Source organism: Sceloporus occidentalis, unplaced genomic scaffold, assembly GCF_023333645.1.
Source record: "Sceloporus occidentalis isolate IW3139 unplaced genomic scaffold, rSceOcc1.0.p SCAF_2, whole genome shotgun sequence".
NCBI classification, from domain to species: domain Eukaryota; kingdom Metazoa; phylum Chordata; class Lepidosauria; order Squamata; family Phrynosomatidae; genus Sceloporus; species Sceloporus occidentalis.
In genome coordinates, this window is record NW_028316982.1 from 99,719,350 (window position 1) to 99,734,827 (window position 15,478).

Consider the following 15,478-nt stretch of genomic DNA (forward strand, 5'->3'; position numbering starts at 1 on the left):
TGGGCCAAATGTGACCTGCAGAAATTCCAGATCTGACCCACCAACTATGGCAGTATCTTTTTGAGATGTGTGCTCCTAGGAACAATGTTTGTGCTTTTCCCATCTTCTTCTCAAGAGACAGTGAAAGATCATCTCTGCTTTTTAACCTCAGATCAAGTCAACCCTATCCTGCACCAGAAGTATTGTGCCACTCAAGACCACCAACCTGACTGATGTATTCCCCAGATATATTTTTCTGGCAGGTTGCAGAAAAGCTTAGCTGGCCATATGTAACTACAGCAATTTTGGAATGGTGTGAAATATTTTATAAATGTGAATCAAGAGTGAATTGCCTTTCAGTGACCTTAAACACTGCATTCAAATAGATCTGAAAGGCTATTTTTTCTGTCTGATGTCAAGTTTTCTTCATTTTGTTGTGTACCAATCCAAACTTGGATTCTCTATTTTTTTAAACAAAAAGTTTGGTTTTCGGTAGTAGCATCTTCTAGGGTCACGGCTCACTAAATTCATCATGATGATATTTATCATCGCCATTGCATCTTCGTTTTTATTTATCCCATGCCTTTTCCCAAAAACTGGGATTCAAGACAATTTATTTAACAAGCATCTTAAATTAAAAATAGTTGGCGATATTTGTATACTGCTTAAATTTAAGCATTTCAAGGTGGTGTAGCCCAATAAAACATGAAATAGGCACAAAGTCTAAATATATAATGCATAAATTAATCTACAGTCTTTACATAGTCCATTAAATAAATATTCATTTATTCTAAAGAGTGGACGCTTGCATAAGTATTGATTTAACATGCATCTAAAATTAAGAACAGTTGAAGCATACTGAATTTCTAAGGAAAGAACATTTTACACAGTAGGTGGCATTACAGTAAATGTTTTGATCTGAGCAGTTACAGAAGGGTTTCAAGAGCATGTGACACTGTCACGCAACACCCTCTAGATCAGGGGTTCCCAACCTTTTTGTCTCGCTGAGCTCTAAGAGCTCCACAGAGCACAGGTTGGGAACCACTGCTCTAGATCATCCTAAATGAGTCTATAAGGGAGAAGGTGGTCTCTCAAATAACCATGCTTGTACAAGGAATTAGTACAATTTTATACTAGGTATTTGTTTGAATACTCATACTGTTGAGTATTCAAGAGATGTGCATTCCTCCATAAAAAGCTTCCAAGTCCCACTGGGTTTCAGCAGAAGCCATTTCCTAATAAATGTGCACAGGACAGAAGAACAACACTTTACTTTGAAAATTTTGGCATGGACTCTTCCCTACAGTTTCTTTGATACCTCTGCAGTGGAACTGGAACTGTTGCATAATGGTTACATCTATCTTCTAACAGCATACAGAGTAGATCAGTGAAAAAACTGAAACTTTATAGGGAATGATAAATATGACGATTCTCAGTTCTTGGTGGTTGGTTTAAATATATATCTATATAACAACAACAATAATAATGATAATGATAATAATAATAATAATAATAATATATTTATTTATTTATATTCCGCTTTTTCCTCATGGAATCAAAGCGGATTACAAAAGAAAGGTATCGAATGCAAAAATTATAGCCTCCCCACCAACTGTAGCATAACATACATAATAACAATAAAATAATTATACAAAAAGCAGAAATACATAATAAAGAAAACAACAAACATAATCCAAAGTACATAACATAGCATAATGCCTAATAAAGATACAAAACAGAATCTAAAATACATTTTGTTGTATGTCTTCAAGTCATTTCCAACTTATGGTGACACTATTGCAGGATAGACCTAAATACCCTGAAGGTACCAGGTCCCGTCTGATCCTGGATGCTAAGCAGGTTCTGGCTTGGTTAGTACTTAGAAGGGAGATCACCAGTCAGTAACAGATATTGTAGGTCGTATTTCAGAGGAAGGAACTGGAAAATTGTCTCTGAATATTCATTGCCTAAGAAAATCCCATAACAGGAGATTGGAATCACAGACACTATGCAGAATTGCTCATTAACTGATACTGAATTTTGCACTCCAACTTCTCCCATGCTTACCTGGAAAGCATAATGTATTTATTTTTCAGTGTATATTATTATACAAGATGTGATATATTACCCAATTTACAAATACCCTCAGGGTAGTTTGCAAATATAAAAACTAACAAAAATCAATATAATGACAGGTTTTACAATTGAAAGAAATAAATCTGCTGAAAATTTGTCAAACTGTTAAAAATGAGAATGTGTTGAGCCATTAATAACACTTAAATAGTAAAAGCAGACATAAAAATCAGGGACAGAATGACTGCTAACTAGATTTTGAGGCTACAATCTTATTGAAAATGTTTTGTGAGATGAAGAAGAGACTCGGTTTCCACATGTGGAGAATTTACACACAAGTAGCAAGATATTGTTTACTGTATTGATTCACTATATTTTGAAAAAGCTTTATTTTAATAACCTGAAAGTAGTTCTTAGCATAGACAAGTGGTTATTTATAAGTCTGTTGAAAGATTTAAAAGCGAGACAGAACTCAGGCACATGGACTGACAGTGGAGGAAAGAGAGCAGATGCTTGAAATAAGAAGACACAGAAAGATCTGGTTGCTGCAAATAGTGAATTTTTGTATTCACTTCCTCTGGTTTTTTATTATCATATTCTGGCAGCTATCCTGCAGATCCATTAATTTTTCAGGAAGAGCGATCAGAGAATATTTCTATTGAGGGATGCTTAAATTCATTGCATTACAATGCTACAGTTAGGCATTGATACTTGTAAAAAGTACATACGCTGCACGTGTGTTTAATTAGAACTAAATGTCTCTTGAACGCTTGGCTTATGACCAGTTTAGTTAGCTGTCAGCTGGCCTGTTTTCCAGCTGTGCAGAGTCTGTGTCTAAAATTGGACAGTTCGTTGCTATTTGAAAACTTGCAGCTTTCTGGATAATACTTGGATGCATTTTTCCTCCGGTCTGCTTCACATTTATGAGCTAAAGAAAGCAGTGATTTAAAATGCAAATAGTGGCATGTTACGGATTTTTCCCCTTTCAAGATGAGTTAATAATAGCAAAGTTTGCCATATTTTACTGTAATTTATTTGCTGTAATTCTTTGAGTAGACTCCAAAGCAAAGCAGGGTGTGTCTTATGTTCTTCCAAACTGAATGAGTGAAATGCTAATGTCATATTTCATAGAATCATAGAATCCTAAAGTTGGAAGAGACCACAAGGGCCATCCAGTCTCAAAGCATCCCCGACAGATGGCCATCCAGCCTCTGCTTAAACACCTCCAAGAAAGGAGACTCCACCACTCTGGGGAGTGTGTTCCCCTGACTAACAGCCCTTACTTGGGCAAGTATTAACCAGTGTCTTTAGTGTAAACTGTAAATTCAGCAAACACTTTTCTCGTAATAAATTTATTACATGTATAATATCTTGCCTTTCATCTCAATGAACAATAGTCAGTATAAATACTCCACTTCTCCATTTTACTCTCATAACAACCCTGTGTGATAGGTTTGGTGATAGGTTTGGTTGTGAGACTGGCCTAGTGAGGTTCATGGCTGATTTAGAGCCCTGTGTGAGTTAGAGCCTTGGTTTCCTTAGGTGTAATCCAACGCCATAAGCACTACACTGCATTGGCTCTTTGTTAGACAGGTACTCTTGTCAAGGAACCATCATTGGCCTGTTTCATTTTATTTGTTCATTAAAACACACAAAACAAGACAATTCTCTCTCCCACTCTCTTTTACAATTCTCCCATGACTTTCCTCTTAGTGGGGACATGGGTTTATCTATTTCCATTGGCCTATTTCATTTTGAGTATGTATTTGCAAGGCCCTATGTGTTTGCACCATGCTTCATCATCATAGTAGTATTTTGCCTTCAAGGGGCAAGATGTGCAGGTTTTTTAAACCTGGTGTACAGTAACATGTTAGTTCTGTTATGAGTACATCTTTCTGTGTTCTCCTAAGAATGTGTTCATCTAAAGGATGATACAGAGCATAACACTGTTCATTGTTCATTATGGAGAGCACTGTACTTGTATCAGCAAATGGCGTTTATCCTTCGGCCAGGCACAGTTGAGGCTGGCTGACAGTATTGGGAAAAAGCTGGCTCATTAATGAATGAGCAGAACCATGATCTTCAATTCCATTCTTAAGAACAGATCAGTGGTCTCTTTTGGACATGGTCGAGGTTAAACATTGCTCAACAGTGTACCAAGACATACTGTGTCATTATAATGGTAAGCTAAAAGAAATGAAGTAATGAAAAGCTCCCATTAGTTCAAAGTACCTTCTGCATGACACAGTACACTCCGAGAAGTATCTGCCTCAAAGTAAAGACCCACTGAGTTCAAATGGGGTTTATGCTTAGTTAAATGGATATATGGTTTTATTCTTACTGTTCTGGCTTTGCCACATTCTAATAATCTTCCAATGAGGCCATGTACTTCTGTGGTATCTTTACTTTGGTCATGATTGGACTACATCAAATGCAGAAACTCAGCAGAATTACCTTCCTTTGGTTTGAAATAACATAGAACAGTCCTTAGTAAAGATGTTACAATGGGGAGGATATCTTTTGCAGGCAGGCTCCTCCTCCTTCTGACTATGCAGCAATAGGGAGATTTTCAAAGTCCAGGAAATTTAAAGTCCATTTGCATCTCAACAGGGACTCCTCTTTTGCAATCCAACATGCCTCCATTCCCCTGAGGCCACAGGCCTCTTTGTAGGCAGAGAACAATGGATTCCACAAGACGTTTCCATGTTTTTGCATCAGGAATATTTTGGTTATGTAGAGGTAAAACATGCAAATTCAGACAAAATTTAAGAAGATTTTTATTTTATTTTACCTTGGTTGAAGTCCCAGTCCACAGGCTACTGTTCATGGTTGCCCTGTTGCAGCTACAATGCGGTATCTCACAATACAGAAAACATTCAGAGGTAGTTGTGTTGGTCATTTAACAAATATAAACAAAAATCCATCAGCAATACTTTTTGTTGGCCAACCAAAATGCACAATATACTTGTTTCAAGCTTTCAAAGTTCCATGGGCTTCTTCATCAGGCAAGATATTACAAACCAAACAGGAGAAAAACAACAACATGCAGGCATCTGACTAACATCTCCAGTTGTCCCCCCCCCCCCCCCCCCGGTTTGGTTTGTAACAGCTTGCCTGATGATGAAGCCCAAGGAGCTTCAAAATCTTGCAACAAGTATATTATGCACTTTGGTTGGCTGATAAAGTATCACTGATGGGTTTTTATTTGTATTTGTTAAATGGCCAATACAGCTATGCCTAAATATACTCAGAACAGTCAGTCTTGAAGAAACCATAAGGAATCAGGTTCTCACGATGTGGGCACTCTTTTGTCTTATGTGCATAACAAGTACATTTCTAGTCTGAAAGTGGGAGGGTGCATTTCAGCTATTAGGCATGAAACAGTGCTTTAAATGGACAGGGTATTAATTCTGAGAGAGAAGGGGAAAGTGTGCATCTGCTATCTGTTTTTTTATTATTTTTTGAGTCACATTGGAATAGTTGTATGCTATTTCTTAAGAGCTTTACTTCATTGCAAAGGAAGCTAAAACAGCCTTGTGTTCTGGCAAAAGCAGAGTTCAGCTGCCTTTTCTAAAGTGTTTAACAGTACAACATTCATGATTATACCGAAGTAAACCCAACAAGCTCACTTACTCCCAGGTAGGTATATATAGAATGGGAGGCCTAGTATGCAAGTTAATTGCACTCTTTTCTCTAGCCCTTCATTCTTCGCCTTCTATTTTGGTGATGTTTCTAAGCTATAACGCTAAATTGCTAATTTCTACTTGTAGCAAAGTGGTTACTTAAAGATTGTTTTGAACTAGAAGATGGTTGGGTTTGTGTCCAGGGGGAAGCTATGAATAAAACGCAAAATACACCTCAAACATGTACCTGTGTACCTTTGACCGCTGTTGTGTGTTCATGACTCAGCTGAGGTCATGGTTGGGACAGATGATTGCAGGGGTGAGAAAGAGGCTAATCCTTGGTTACTACACCCTTTCAGGAATAGAAGTACTATGCTATATAAAACAATGATGCATCTTCACATTACCTGTTCTTGGTCTCTGCTTCTGCTTCTGCCTCTCTCTCTCTCTCTCTAACACACACACAGACACATGTAATGCGTATATAAAACTAAATGAACATAATAGTAGTTTCCCCCTATTTTGTCGGCCTATATTGTTAAATGAGGAAAGTATAAGCATATAACCACAATTTAATGAGAGCTTGGATTGCCAAGTTTTAACATGCTTTTGTTTTAATCACCTTTCGAAAGGATGTTGTTAGCGCTCCAGGCATAACTAATTCATTCTAAAAGCTGGTTGCTGTAGGAGGTCTCAGAAGAAGGTTTTACACAATGCAGTTCCTACATGGAAGCTGCCAAAATCATATAGAGGTGATGTTTGCAATTCTCCCACTAGACTAATGTAGCTCTGAGGATAATCTTCCCATCAGTAGCCATCAGCAGAGCTTGGAAAACTACTTATTTGGACTACAGCAACCAGAGTCTCACAGCCAACACTGCCCCTGTCTGTGCTGGCTAGGAGATTCTTGGTGCTAGAGTTCAAAAAAAGCTTACTTTTCCATGATGAGGCCACAGCGTATTTGGTGGTGGTTGTTGTATGTTATTTGCGACTTATGGTGACCCTATCACAATTTTTTCTTGACAAGACTTGTTCAGAGAAGATTTGGTTTTGCCTTCCCCAGAGCATGTGACTTGCCCAAGGTGACCCAGTGGGTTTCATGGCAGAACAAGGAATTGAACCCTGGTCTTGAGAGTCATAGAAGAAAGGCAAGATGTATATAAATAAAACAGTCCCACATATCTGGAAGGCACCACTAGCCATTTCACACTACCCCATTCTAGTGCTATGATTCCACTTTGACCAGCATGGTTCCATACTATGGAATCCTGGGATTGGCAGTTTAAGAAGGTTTACTTAATGGATCAGTGGAACTTGGTACGAGGCACCTTCCTATGATCCTGCACAAACTACAAAGTAACGTTTGTGCAGACACTTATGAAAAGAACACAGCACAGAGTCATAGTCCAATGTTCAAAACACTATGCCATGCTGGCATACCACACAAAAAAGTAACATAAAGTTGGAGTGGGACAACCCCCCTCTATTCAATTTCCCTCTCTCTCACTCAGAAGGCTAGGGGGAGGGGGGCGGCGGTGCCTTCAGAGAGTCAGACGAAGGGCAAACATTTGCTCCTAAAGTGGAAAGTTGGAAAATGAGCTGCTAAAAACCTATCTGTGGCCCAAAGATGTTTAGCTTCTTTTCTTTTCTTTTCTTTTTTCTTTTCTTTTTTTTTTTTTTTTTTTGGCCCCTACCTACTGCCAAGTTATGCAGGTCTGCACTAGAGCAATGGTTCACAAACTTTGGTCCTCCAGATGTTACAGACTTCAGCTCCCAGAATTCCTGACCCTTGGCTCAGCTTGGTGGGGCGTCTGGGAGTTGAAGTCCAAAACAACTGGAGAACCAAAATTTGGGAACCGCTGCACTAGAGCTCTCAGCTGAGAAGTCTTAGGACCTTATCACAGTAGCTCAGAAACAGGATTTAAAGTAGAAGAAAACACAAATGTGGGAGATTTATCACACGACGTTTCTGCAAAGCTGAAAAACACAAAAATAAAGCCAACGTAAAAAGGACAAAAATGACACCTTTTTACTTTCAGGAAGTTTCAAAAGTTAAAAGGTGTCATTTTTGTCCCCTTTACGTTCACTTTATTTTCACGTTATTTCAGCTTTGCAGAAACATTGTGTGATAAACTTCCCGCATTTGCGTTTTTCTATTTATATCTACTTTAAATCCCATTTCTTAGTGGGCTTCCTCTAGTGTGATAAGGTCCTTAGATCAGCATTGTCTATGCTGATTCGCAGGGGCTCTTCAGAATTTCAAACTGGAATCTTTTCCATCCCAGCATGAAGACACCAAGTATTGAACTTGTGACCATTTGCATGCATTGATCCATGACTCTGCCCCACTTTTAGCATTTCCTACTGTGACACTGGAAGAAGCCACCTTATAGACTTTTCACAACTGCTTTGCAGTTTATAGGTAACTTACCCATCAGGTTTGTATTTAGTCAGAAGAAGCAATGGTACTGGAGATCCCATACTAAAGGGGGCACTTGTATTTAGGCTTCTGTGATATTGTGTTGATAAAATGCAAGGAACCCAGCTTGCTTGATTTGCAAGGGTAATTCTTTGGTCTGATGCCAGCACTCAAGCATTTATAATTACTGATTTCAGGGGAAGGCAGCTAAGGATGAAAAGGAGATGCAGACATTGAACCTGAGGAGCCTGCAGTATTTGGAACGGTATATTTATCTCATCCTCTTCAATGCATATCTTCATTTGGAGAAAAAGGACTCTTGGCAGAGACCTTTTAGCATCTGGATGCAAGAGGTAAATATTTGCCACTTTGAACACCCTGAAGCATGCCTTTCATTGTTATTGTAGTACATTGTTGTTTTCTACTGAGTTTTTAAAGTTGAGATTTATAGCACATGCAGTACATTATAGTTTATGCAGAGGAGAACTATAAACCCCAAATGTTGAGCACTTGCTTTGTCTGTTAACAAGATAAATTAACAAATTCAGTACAGTTGAATTACAAATCCTTAGGCTAGACAGAAATGCTGTGGATGCTCTTTATGATTCATATTGCATATCCCTTATTTAAATTAAATGGGAGTCCTCGTAGTTGCATTGTTGTCTTAACAATAGGACACTGTAAGGGATATTTGGCTATTGGATGTTTGTTAAAGGAGGCCCATCATTACCTTAAATGTCAGTATTGTGTGTATGCCCTGTAATAGTAGGGTGGGTGGCAACCTCTATACAGTCTATGGGAGCAGCATTTCAAGCTCTTTTAGCTTCTCTTGCCAGCATCCTTGTTCTCACTTTCTCAGTTTCAACAGTTCTTCATAGCTGCTGTTCACCCAGCTGGCTCAGGGAGCCTCTGCAGGAAGCAAAGAAACAGCACCATCCACCAGGCTTTGGGTCACATCATGCAGCACTCTTAGTTTATGAGAAAATGTGGGTGAGGTCCTCTTGCCACTGCATTCCTTTCAGAATTTATTCCCAGGGAAAACAGCTGTTTTCTTATTTGGAGTGGGTTCATTATTCTCAGGATGTTTATTCATTTAGCAATTTTGGCAGAGGATAAATCTCATCTAAGTTGACTAGGAGCTGTTGAGATGCTCTGGTTTCATGCCCAACCTCCAGCAGCTGTGGACAAGTTGGGAGTAGGTCTGATGTTGGGCAGCAACTGGTTTTGTGGTGTGGCCCATTTGAGGAAGGTGATGGACTTGTTGTTGATGAGGCTATGATCCCATCTTCTTCCTACCTATAACAAGAGTTCTGAAGGGTTACTTTTTGAATGATGCTTCCCAGAATCATTTTCCAATGCTGCCAATAGTTGCTGGGGATTCTGGAAAATGTCATCCAAAAAGTAATTGTTGCAAGCTATATCTGGAACCAGTGGGATTTGAATCTTTTATGGGAAAGCAAAGTTCTCCTCCCAGCAACTCCGGGCAAAATGACTTAGTCAAGTCCCCCTCACATTGCTGCTATTATTGGATGACCTTCCAAAGTCCACAGACCATGACTGTGTGATCATGTGCATAAAGAGGGCTCCTGATTTCAAGTAGCAATTATTTGAATTTGGTATCTGCTTCTGTGGATAGGGTTGCCATATCCCGGTTTTGGGCAGGACAATCACAGATTGGAGGGTTCAAAAATGTCCTGTCCTGATGGGGCATTTTTCACCCTCCGGTCCCGGATTTCTGCCTTGCTCCAGGCCACAGTTTGTAAATCTCCAGTCTTCTGGAGAAAATGGGCCTGGAACAAGGCAGAAAGCCTCCTCCGGACCCAGCTCCTCCTCCTCCCTTCCCTTCCAAGATGTCCTCCCCACCCACCCCAGGGCAGCTGGCTAGGCCTCTCCAGGACTGGAGGAGGTGGCACTCTGCTCAAGGCCTTCGCCAGTCCCGGGGTGGGTGGAGAGGACATCTTGGAGGGGGAGGGAGGAGGAGGCCTGCCAACAGTGCCTCCGCTGAGGCCTCCACCAGTGCTGGGGAGGCCTTGGCGGTGGTGCCACGCTCACTTATTCTTCAGTTATTCTTCAGTTATGCAGAGAGTAGAAGCTAATTACAAATAAGCATTTATTAACTATAGTTACCATGGTATCTGTGCAACTACCCAATTTTTTTGCATTGTCCTGCCAAGTAGAAAAGGGGACATTATCACATGCTTATATATTATTAAAGATCTCCTCTCCACTTGGCAGAAGACCACATAGAAATATTCTTTGCCTTACTGAGTAGTTACATGCACATTGTGAAAAGTTACTGCTTGGTCGATGGTGGCAATTTGTATTTCCTGGCTTACCACAAAGATAAGGCGTTTTCTTTAGAGGGGAATGGCCAAGGAAGACCAAAATACAAGACTGGAGGAAAAGGCCACAACTTTATTAAACCAAATAATAACGGGTAGGGTTGGCCCAAAGCATGAGGTCCAGATCTGGATCATAATTCAACACCTGGTTGGTCAATCAACTGAATTGCTTGGTCACGGCCAAGCTTCGGGATGACATAGAGGCAATGGTAAACGCCCTATCCAAGCCATGCAACCGGATGATCACATGTTCTCTGTTAAGCCCTCAGTGCTCCCAGGTCCTGAAGGACTCTCGATCCAGTGCTACGCAGACCTGGAAATCATGCCCACCAGATCCAGGACCTATGCTATCGCCCCAAAAAAGTTGTGACAGACCAGCCCCCAAACCAAGGGAGGGAGGGTTGGAGAGCTGAGCGAGAATGGTGCCCAGGTAGGATGCCATGTGGCCTTAACTACGCTGGGAGATGTAGTTTCCCAATGCTGAAGAGCGGAACACCTGCCTCTTCCTTCTCTCAAGGCCAAGGACACGGCTGTCCATCCCCTACAAAGCATGCTGGGAGCATGGGCGGGCCCAAAAGTACCCAAAAAACATGGTTCTTTCTGCCACAGCCACCAGGTGGGCCCGGTAATTCGGGCGACCCTGTTTGGTCCAACAAGAAGGAAAGAGATTTTGGAGGAGGTTCTTGTGCAAGTTGCAGAAAATGTGACAAGAAAAAAGCACTTGTATTTGGGGGGGGGGGGGTTTGCAGGAAATCAAAAGACAAAACCCTTACTGTGGCTGTTGATTTTTCAACACACTTTTTCATTAAGGGTGAGAAATTAAGAAAAAATTCTTTACAGCCCAAGTGGCAAGTTAACTGGTTGGTAAAAATGAGCTAATGTGATGTAGTAGTTTGAATGCTGGATTAGGACTCCTGGAGACCAGGGTTTGAATCTCTGCTCAGCCAGGGATTCTGCTATCTACTACCCAATAAGAATATTCCTCTGGATAGTTTAGTGTAAAGGACAAAACCTGGAAAAGATGAGCTCTAAAGTGGGATAAAGATAATAACCACAGGTGGGGGGGGGGGGCATAAATTCAACCTAAACAATGAAGAAATCAAAATGGTTAAAAATTTCCCATACCCCTGATCAAATGTTGACCAGAACGGAGAGTGCAGTCAAGAAATCAGAGGAAGACTAGGAATGGAAAGGGCAGCTATGAAGAAATAAGGTAAGATCCTAAAGTGTAAAGATATCCAACTGAGCACTAAAGTTAGAATCATCCAAGCCATTATAATCCCCATCACCATGTAAAGATGTGAGAACTGGACAATAAAGAAAGTGGACAGAGAGAAAATTGACTCATCTGAGCTGTGGTGCCAGAGAAGAGTGCTGACGATAATGTGGATGGCCAGAAAGACAAACAAATGGGTCCTAGACCAAGTCAAGCCAGAACTATCTCTGGAAGGCAAGAATATGAAACTGAGGTGTTGTAGTTTGGCCACATCATGAGAAGGCATGACTCATTAGAAAAGACAATAATACTAGGAAAGGTAGAAGGTAGTAGAAATAGAGGTTCTTTGAGATGTCTCTTCTGTAGTGTCGCCATGAGTTGGGGATGACTTAAAGGCAGTTAACAACAACTACAACAAAGATAAAGTTGGATAAAAGCAGCAACATAAAATCATTAAAAAAACCATTAACAGGGAATAATATCAGTATAAAGGATCTAAAAAGTTTTAAGATTTTTTGGATGTGAAAACTATGTGTTGAGATGTATAAGAATAGACTAGAACAAGGGTGACCAGCATGGATGCCACAACTGGAGAGGAAGAAAGATTTTGGGCATGTCTTGACATGGGGACGCAGTGTCTCAGTGGCTTGGATGCTGACTCTGATGATTGTAAGGTCAGCAGATCAGCACTTTGAAAGTCCCAGCTTCTGCCAACCTAGCAGTTCAAAAACATGTAAAAGTGCAGGCAGATAAATAGGTACCACTTTGATGGGAAGGTAACAGCGTTCATTGCAGTCATGCTGGCCTCTTGATCACAGAGTTGTCTTTGACAACACTGGCTCCCTAGACTTGATGAGCACTGCCCCCTAGAGTTGGACATAACTAGACAACCTTGCAGCAGTCTCTGGTACCTCCAGGTAGGGTGGAAAGTCTTATTTGTAATCCTTGAAAGCCTCCACTGCTCAATGAGACAGTAGCAAGCTAGGTGTATGCCTTTATAAGTACAAAGTAGAGCTCAAAATACTTAGTATTTTTGGACTGTAATTCAGTGAATCCCCCTGTTAACTAGGAGATTCTGAGAGTAATCATCCAAGAAAGTAACGTTTCCCAAATATAGGTTAAAGCAGCCACCTCCTTTCACAACTTCCTTGTCAGTAGCTGTGAGATGTATGATTTGTTCATGAATACCGGGACAGCTGGCAACTAAAAGCCCCCCCCCCTTTCCAATTTGATGGATAGATCATGTACTTCAAGCATTAAATGAAATGGAAATCTGAACCATAGAATTTTAAGGGGCCTCATGGGACGTTGATTCCAGCCCCCAAACACCATGGTGGCAAGACGGTAAAGCTAACCAGCATTTTAATGTTATATTTAATGCCTTAGAATGAATCATTGAAGGATACAACTGAGGAGTCTCCTGACCTTTTCCTTAGTTATGTTTAAAACTACTGTTTACTTGCTTAAATAGAAACAGTTTGGGTTGGAAGGAAGCCACATAGTACATCTAAGCTTCTCCACCCCTACTACCCTGCCATGTTCTCCCTGTTACGTCTCATTTTGTGCTTCCTCTCTGATAAAGCTTCTGCTTCTGTTCTCTCCCCCTCTCTCTTTCTCCTCCCCCCCTCTGTATTTCTGCCTGTTACACTGTTATCCTTAATTGGTTTCCCAGAATTCCCCAAATACTATTGTTTTTCCTCCTGTCAGTCTTTGTGAAGCACCCGCTTGATATATCCAAAATCTAATTTTGCCTTGGAAAGGGAGAATTGTGGTTTGTCCGCAAATGAACTCCTTGCCATTTCTCTAGTTTTACTCCTCACTGTTTCACCAAACAAAATAGAAAATGTTAACCTGTCGACACTAACTTGTTCAGCAAATGAAGAAGGTGTTTTTGAGTGATATTAGGGTTGTTGTTTTTTTGTTTATCATTACTTAGTCTTCCTACATGCATTAGTCCCTGGGCATACAAGAAAAACACCAAAGCCCCTCTAAATTAGGAGATGCCACACCTTCCCAAATTCACTCCAGAAATGATCAAGCATATAGCCAGATTAACTACTTGGATATCATGTGGAGGCTTGAAAAATTAGTCTATCCAATTAGTGAGAATCAGATGGCCCCTGCTAAACCCTGGCAAATAGCAGTGATAACCCCACACACCAAGGTCTATAAACTTTCTTCCTTGCTGTGAAATTCGTGCTGCAGAAATGGGGATCAACTTCATTTCACGTCATGTTGAGAGTTAGCTTTATCAGTTTCCCCACTTTCGTTGGCAGAGCTGAAGTCAGTGTAACCCTTTCATAGAACCAAGGCAGGAATGGAAAGAATGAAAGGGAAATTAAAATCACCATGTCGCCCCTGTTACTAGCACACAAATGTACATGTACCTTTGAGGATGAGAAGAACCAACAGCCTATTCTGTATCTGGTAGGGACTGGCTGAAGCTCTATTGTCACCTGTTGAAAATCTTGTACAAAGAGGAGAAACATCAAAGGTTCACTTTGCAGGATTGTGTAAATATTGACATTTTTCCCTTATAAAGTTTAAGTGTTTTGTATGCCGTATTTAGGATCTGCATATTTCCAGATGGAAGACCTTTAGTGTAACCAATAAAAAACCATCAAAAGATTGCACTTCTTTCAAATCCCCCCTTTCATGGTTGATTTTGTGTGTGTGTGGGGGGGGGGAGGTTAGAAATTATAAAGTAGTGGGAAAACACAGAAACATTAGAAGTGGAGGATGAGAACATCTGGATCTTTCCCTGCCAAATTCTACAAATGAGACCAGTTGACTATACAATAGCAGTCCTGCCTGGAAACACTGTCCTTCCCATCTCTCTCCTTTTCCTTTTCCTCCCATAATTTTATTTGTTATGTAGCGAGGATCTAGAGAATATCACTATGTCCTTGTTGTACCTATGAAGTCCACCATGCATGGATCACTATTCTTTCTCTATTCTTTCCAACCATGCAGTCTTCACTCTTGTGGTTCCCTAGTGTCTGGGTCACAGGGAATTAATCTCCATGCAGTTTGGTCAAATGGACATATACAGAAGGGAATGGAATTCATGTGCATTCTTCACAGATTACAGTTGATTCGTCAGCTCTTGCCACTTAGATGTGCTGTTTTGCTCTTTCTCCTCTTTACTGAAGAGAGATTATAATTGCAAATAGTGAATGTTGTTCCTAGATAAATCTGTGAGTGGAATTGTGAGGGTGGGGGAGGAAAGTCGGTGAACTGCCCAATACTCCCTTCCTACAGTAAAAGATGCATTTCTTCATCAGTTTATGCTGAGAGACTGGAGTGTGAACAAATCTGCCAAGTATTCCTAGGCTGCAGTCTGGTGCTCAGTGGGACTTGCTTCTAGGGAAACATGCACCGGATTGCACTGTTAGGTTACAAAAGCTATCAATAAAACAATAGTCTGTTTTATTTCATTTTGCAATGTCTTATTGAGTACAACAGGAAATCCCAGTACAAAGAGTGGTACAGTGGAGAAAACAAGCAACATCCATTAACACTCTATTAATTCTATAGTACCATTTGCAGTGTAAAAGCTGTGCATATAGACTTGTATCTTAAGCATCAAATGTTTTCTTTGGAAGTAGGTTTTCACCTATGGGAATTTATTTCTTTTTGTCTGCTAGCTCTTTAAATAATAGATCATTGCAGGTGCCTCTTTCTGTTTTGAACAATGAAGGATGCACAAAAGGCATCCATAAAAAAAACCACAAGTACCTCCTTTCCCCACCTCCATTCTTCTTCCAAAGCTATTGTCAGAAATGGATGTCCTGGTTTCAGGTTTGCTGCCTGCCTCTTTGAACAA

The 15,478-nt window shown here is 40.4% G+C and overlaps 1 protein-coding gene across 5 annotated transcripts in view; it reads left to right on the forward strand.

Moving 5' to 3' along the window:
• The window catches only part of PALD1 (phosphatase domain containing paladin 1), a 135,973-nt gene that overhangs the window by 109,944 nt on the left and 10,551 nt on the right, over positions 1–15,478 (forward strand). For all 5 annotated transcript variants that reach the window (XR_016280086.1, XM_089510427.1, XM_089510425.1 and 2 more), the window contains one exon: positions 8,292–8,447. Coding sequence is in view for 4 of the 5 variants with exons in the window: in XM_089510427.1 (XP_089366553.1) it covers positions 8,292–8,447 (156 nt within the window). In the remaining variant the exon portion in view is untranslated. The remainder of the gene's footprint in view (positions 1–8,291; positions 8,448–15,478) is intronic.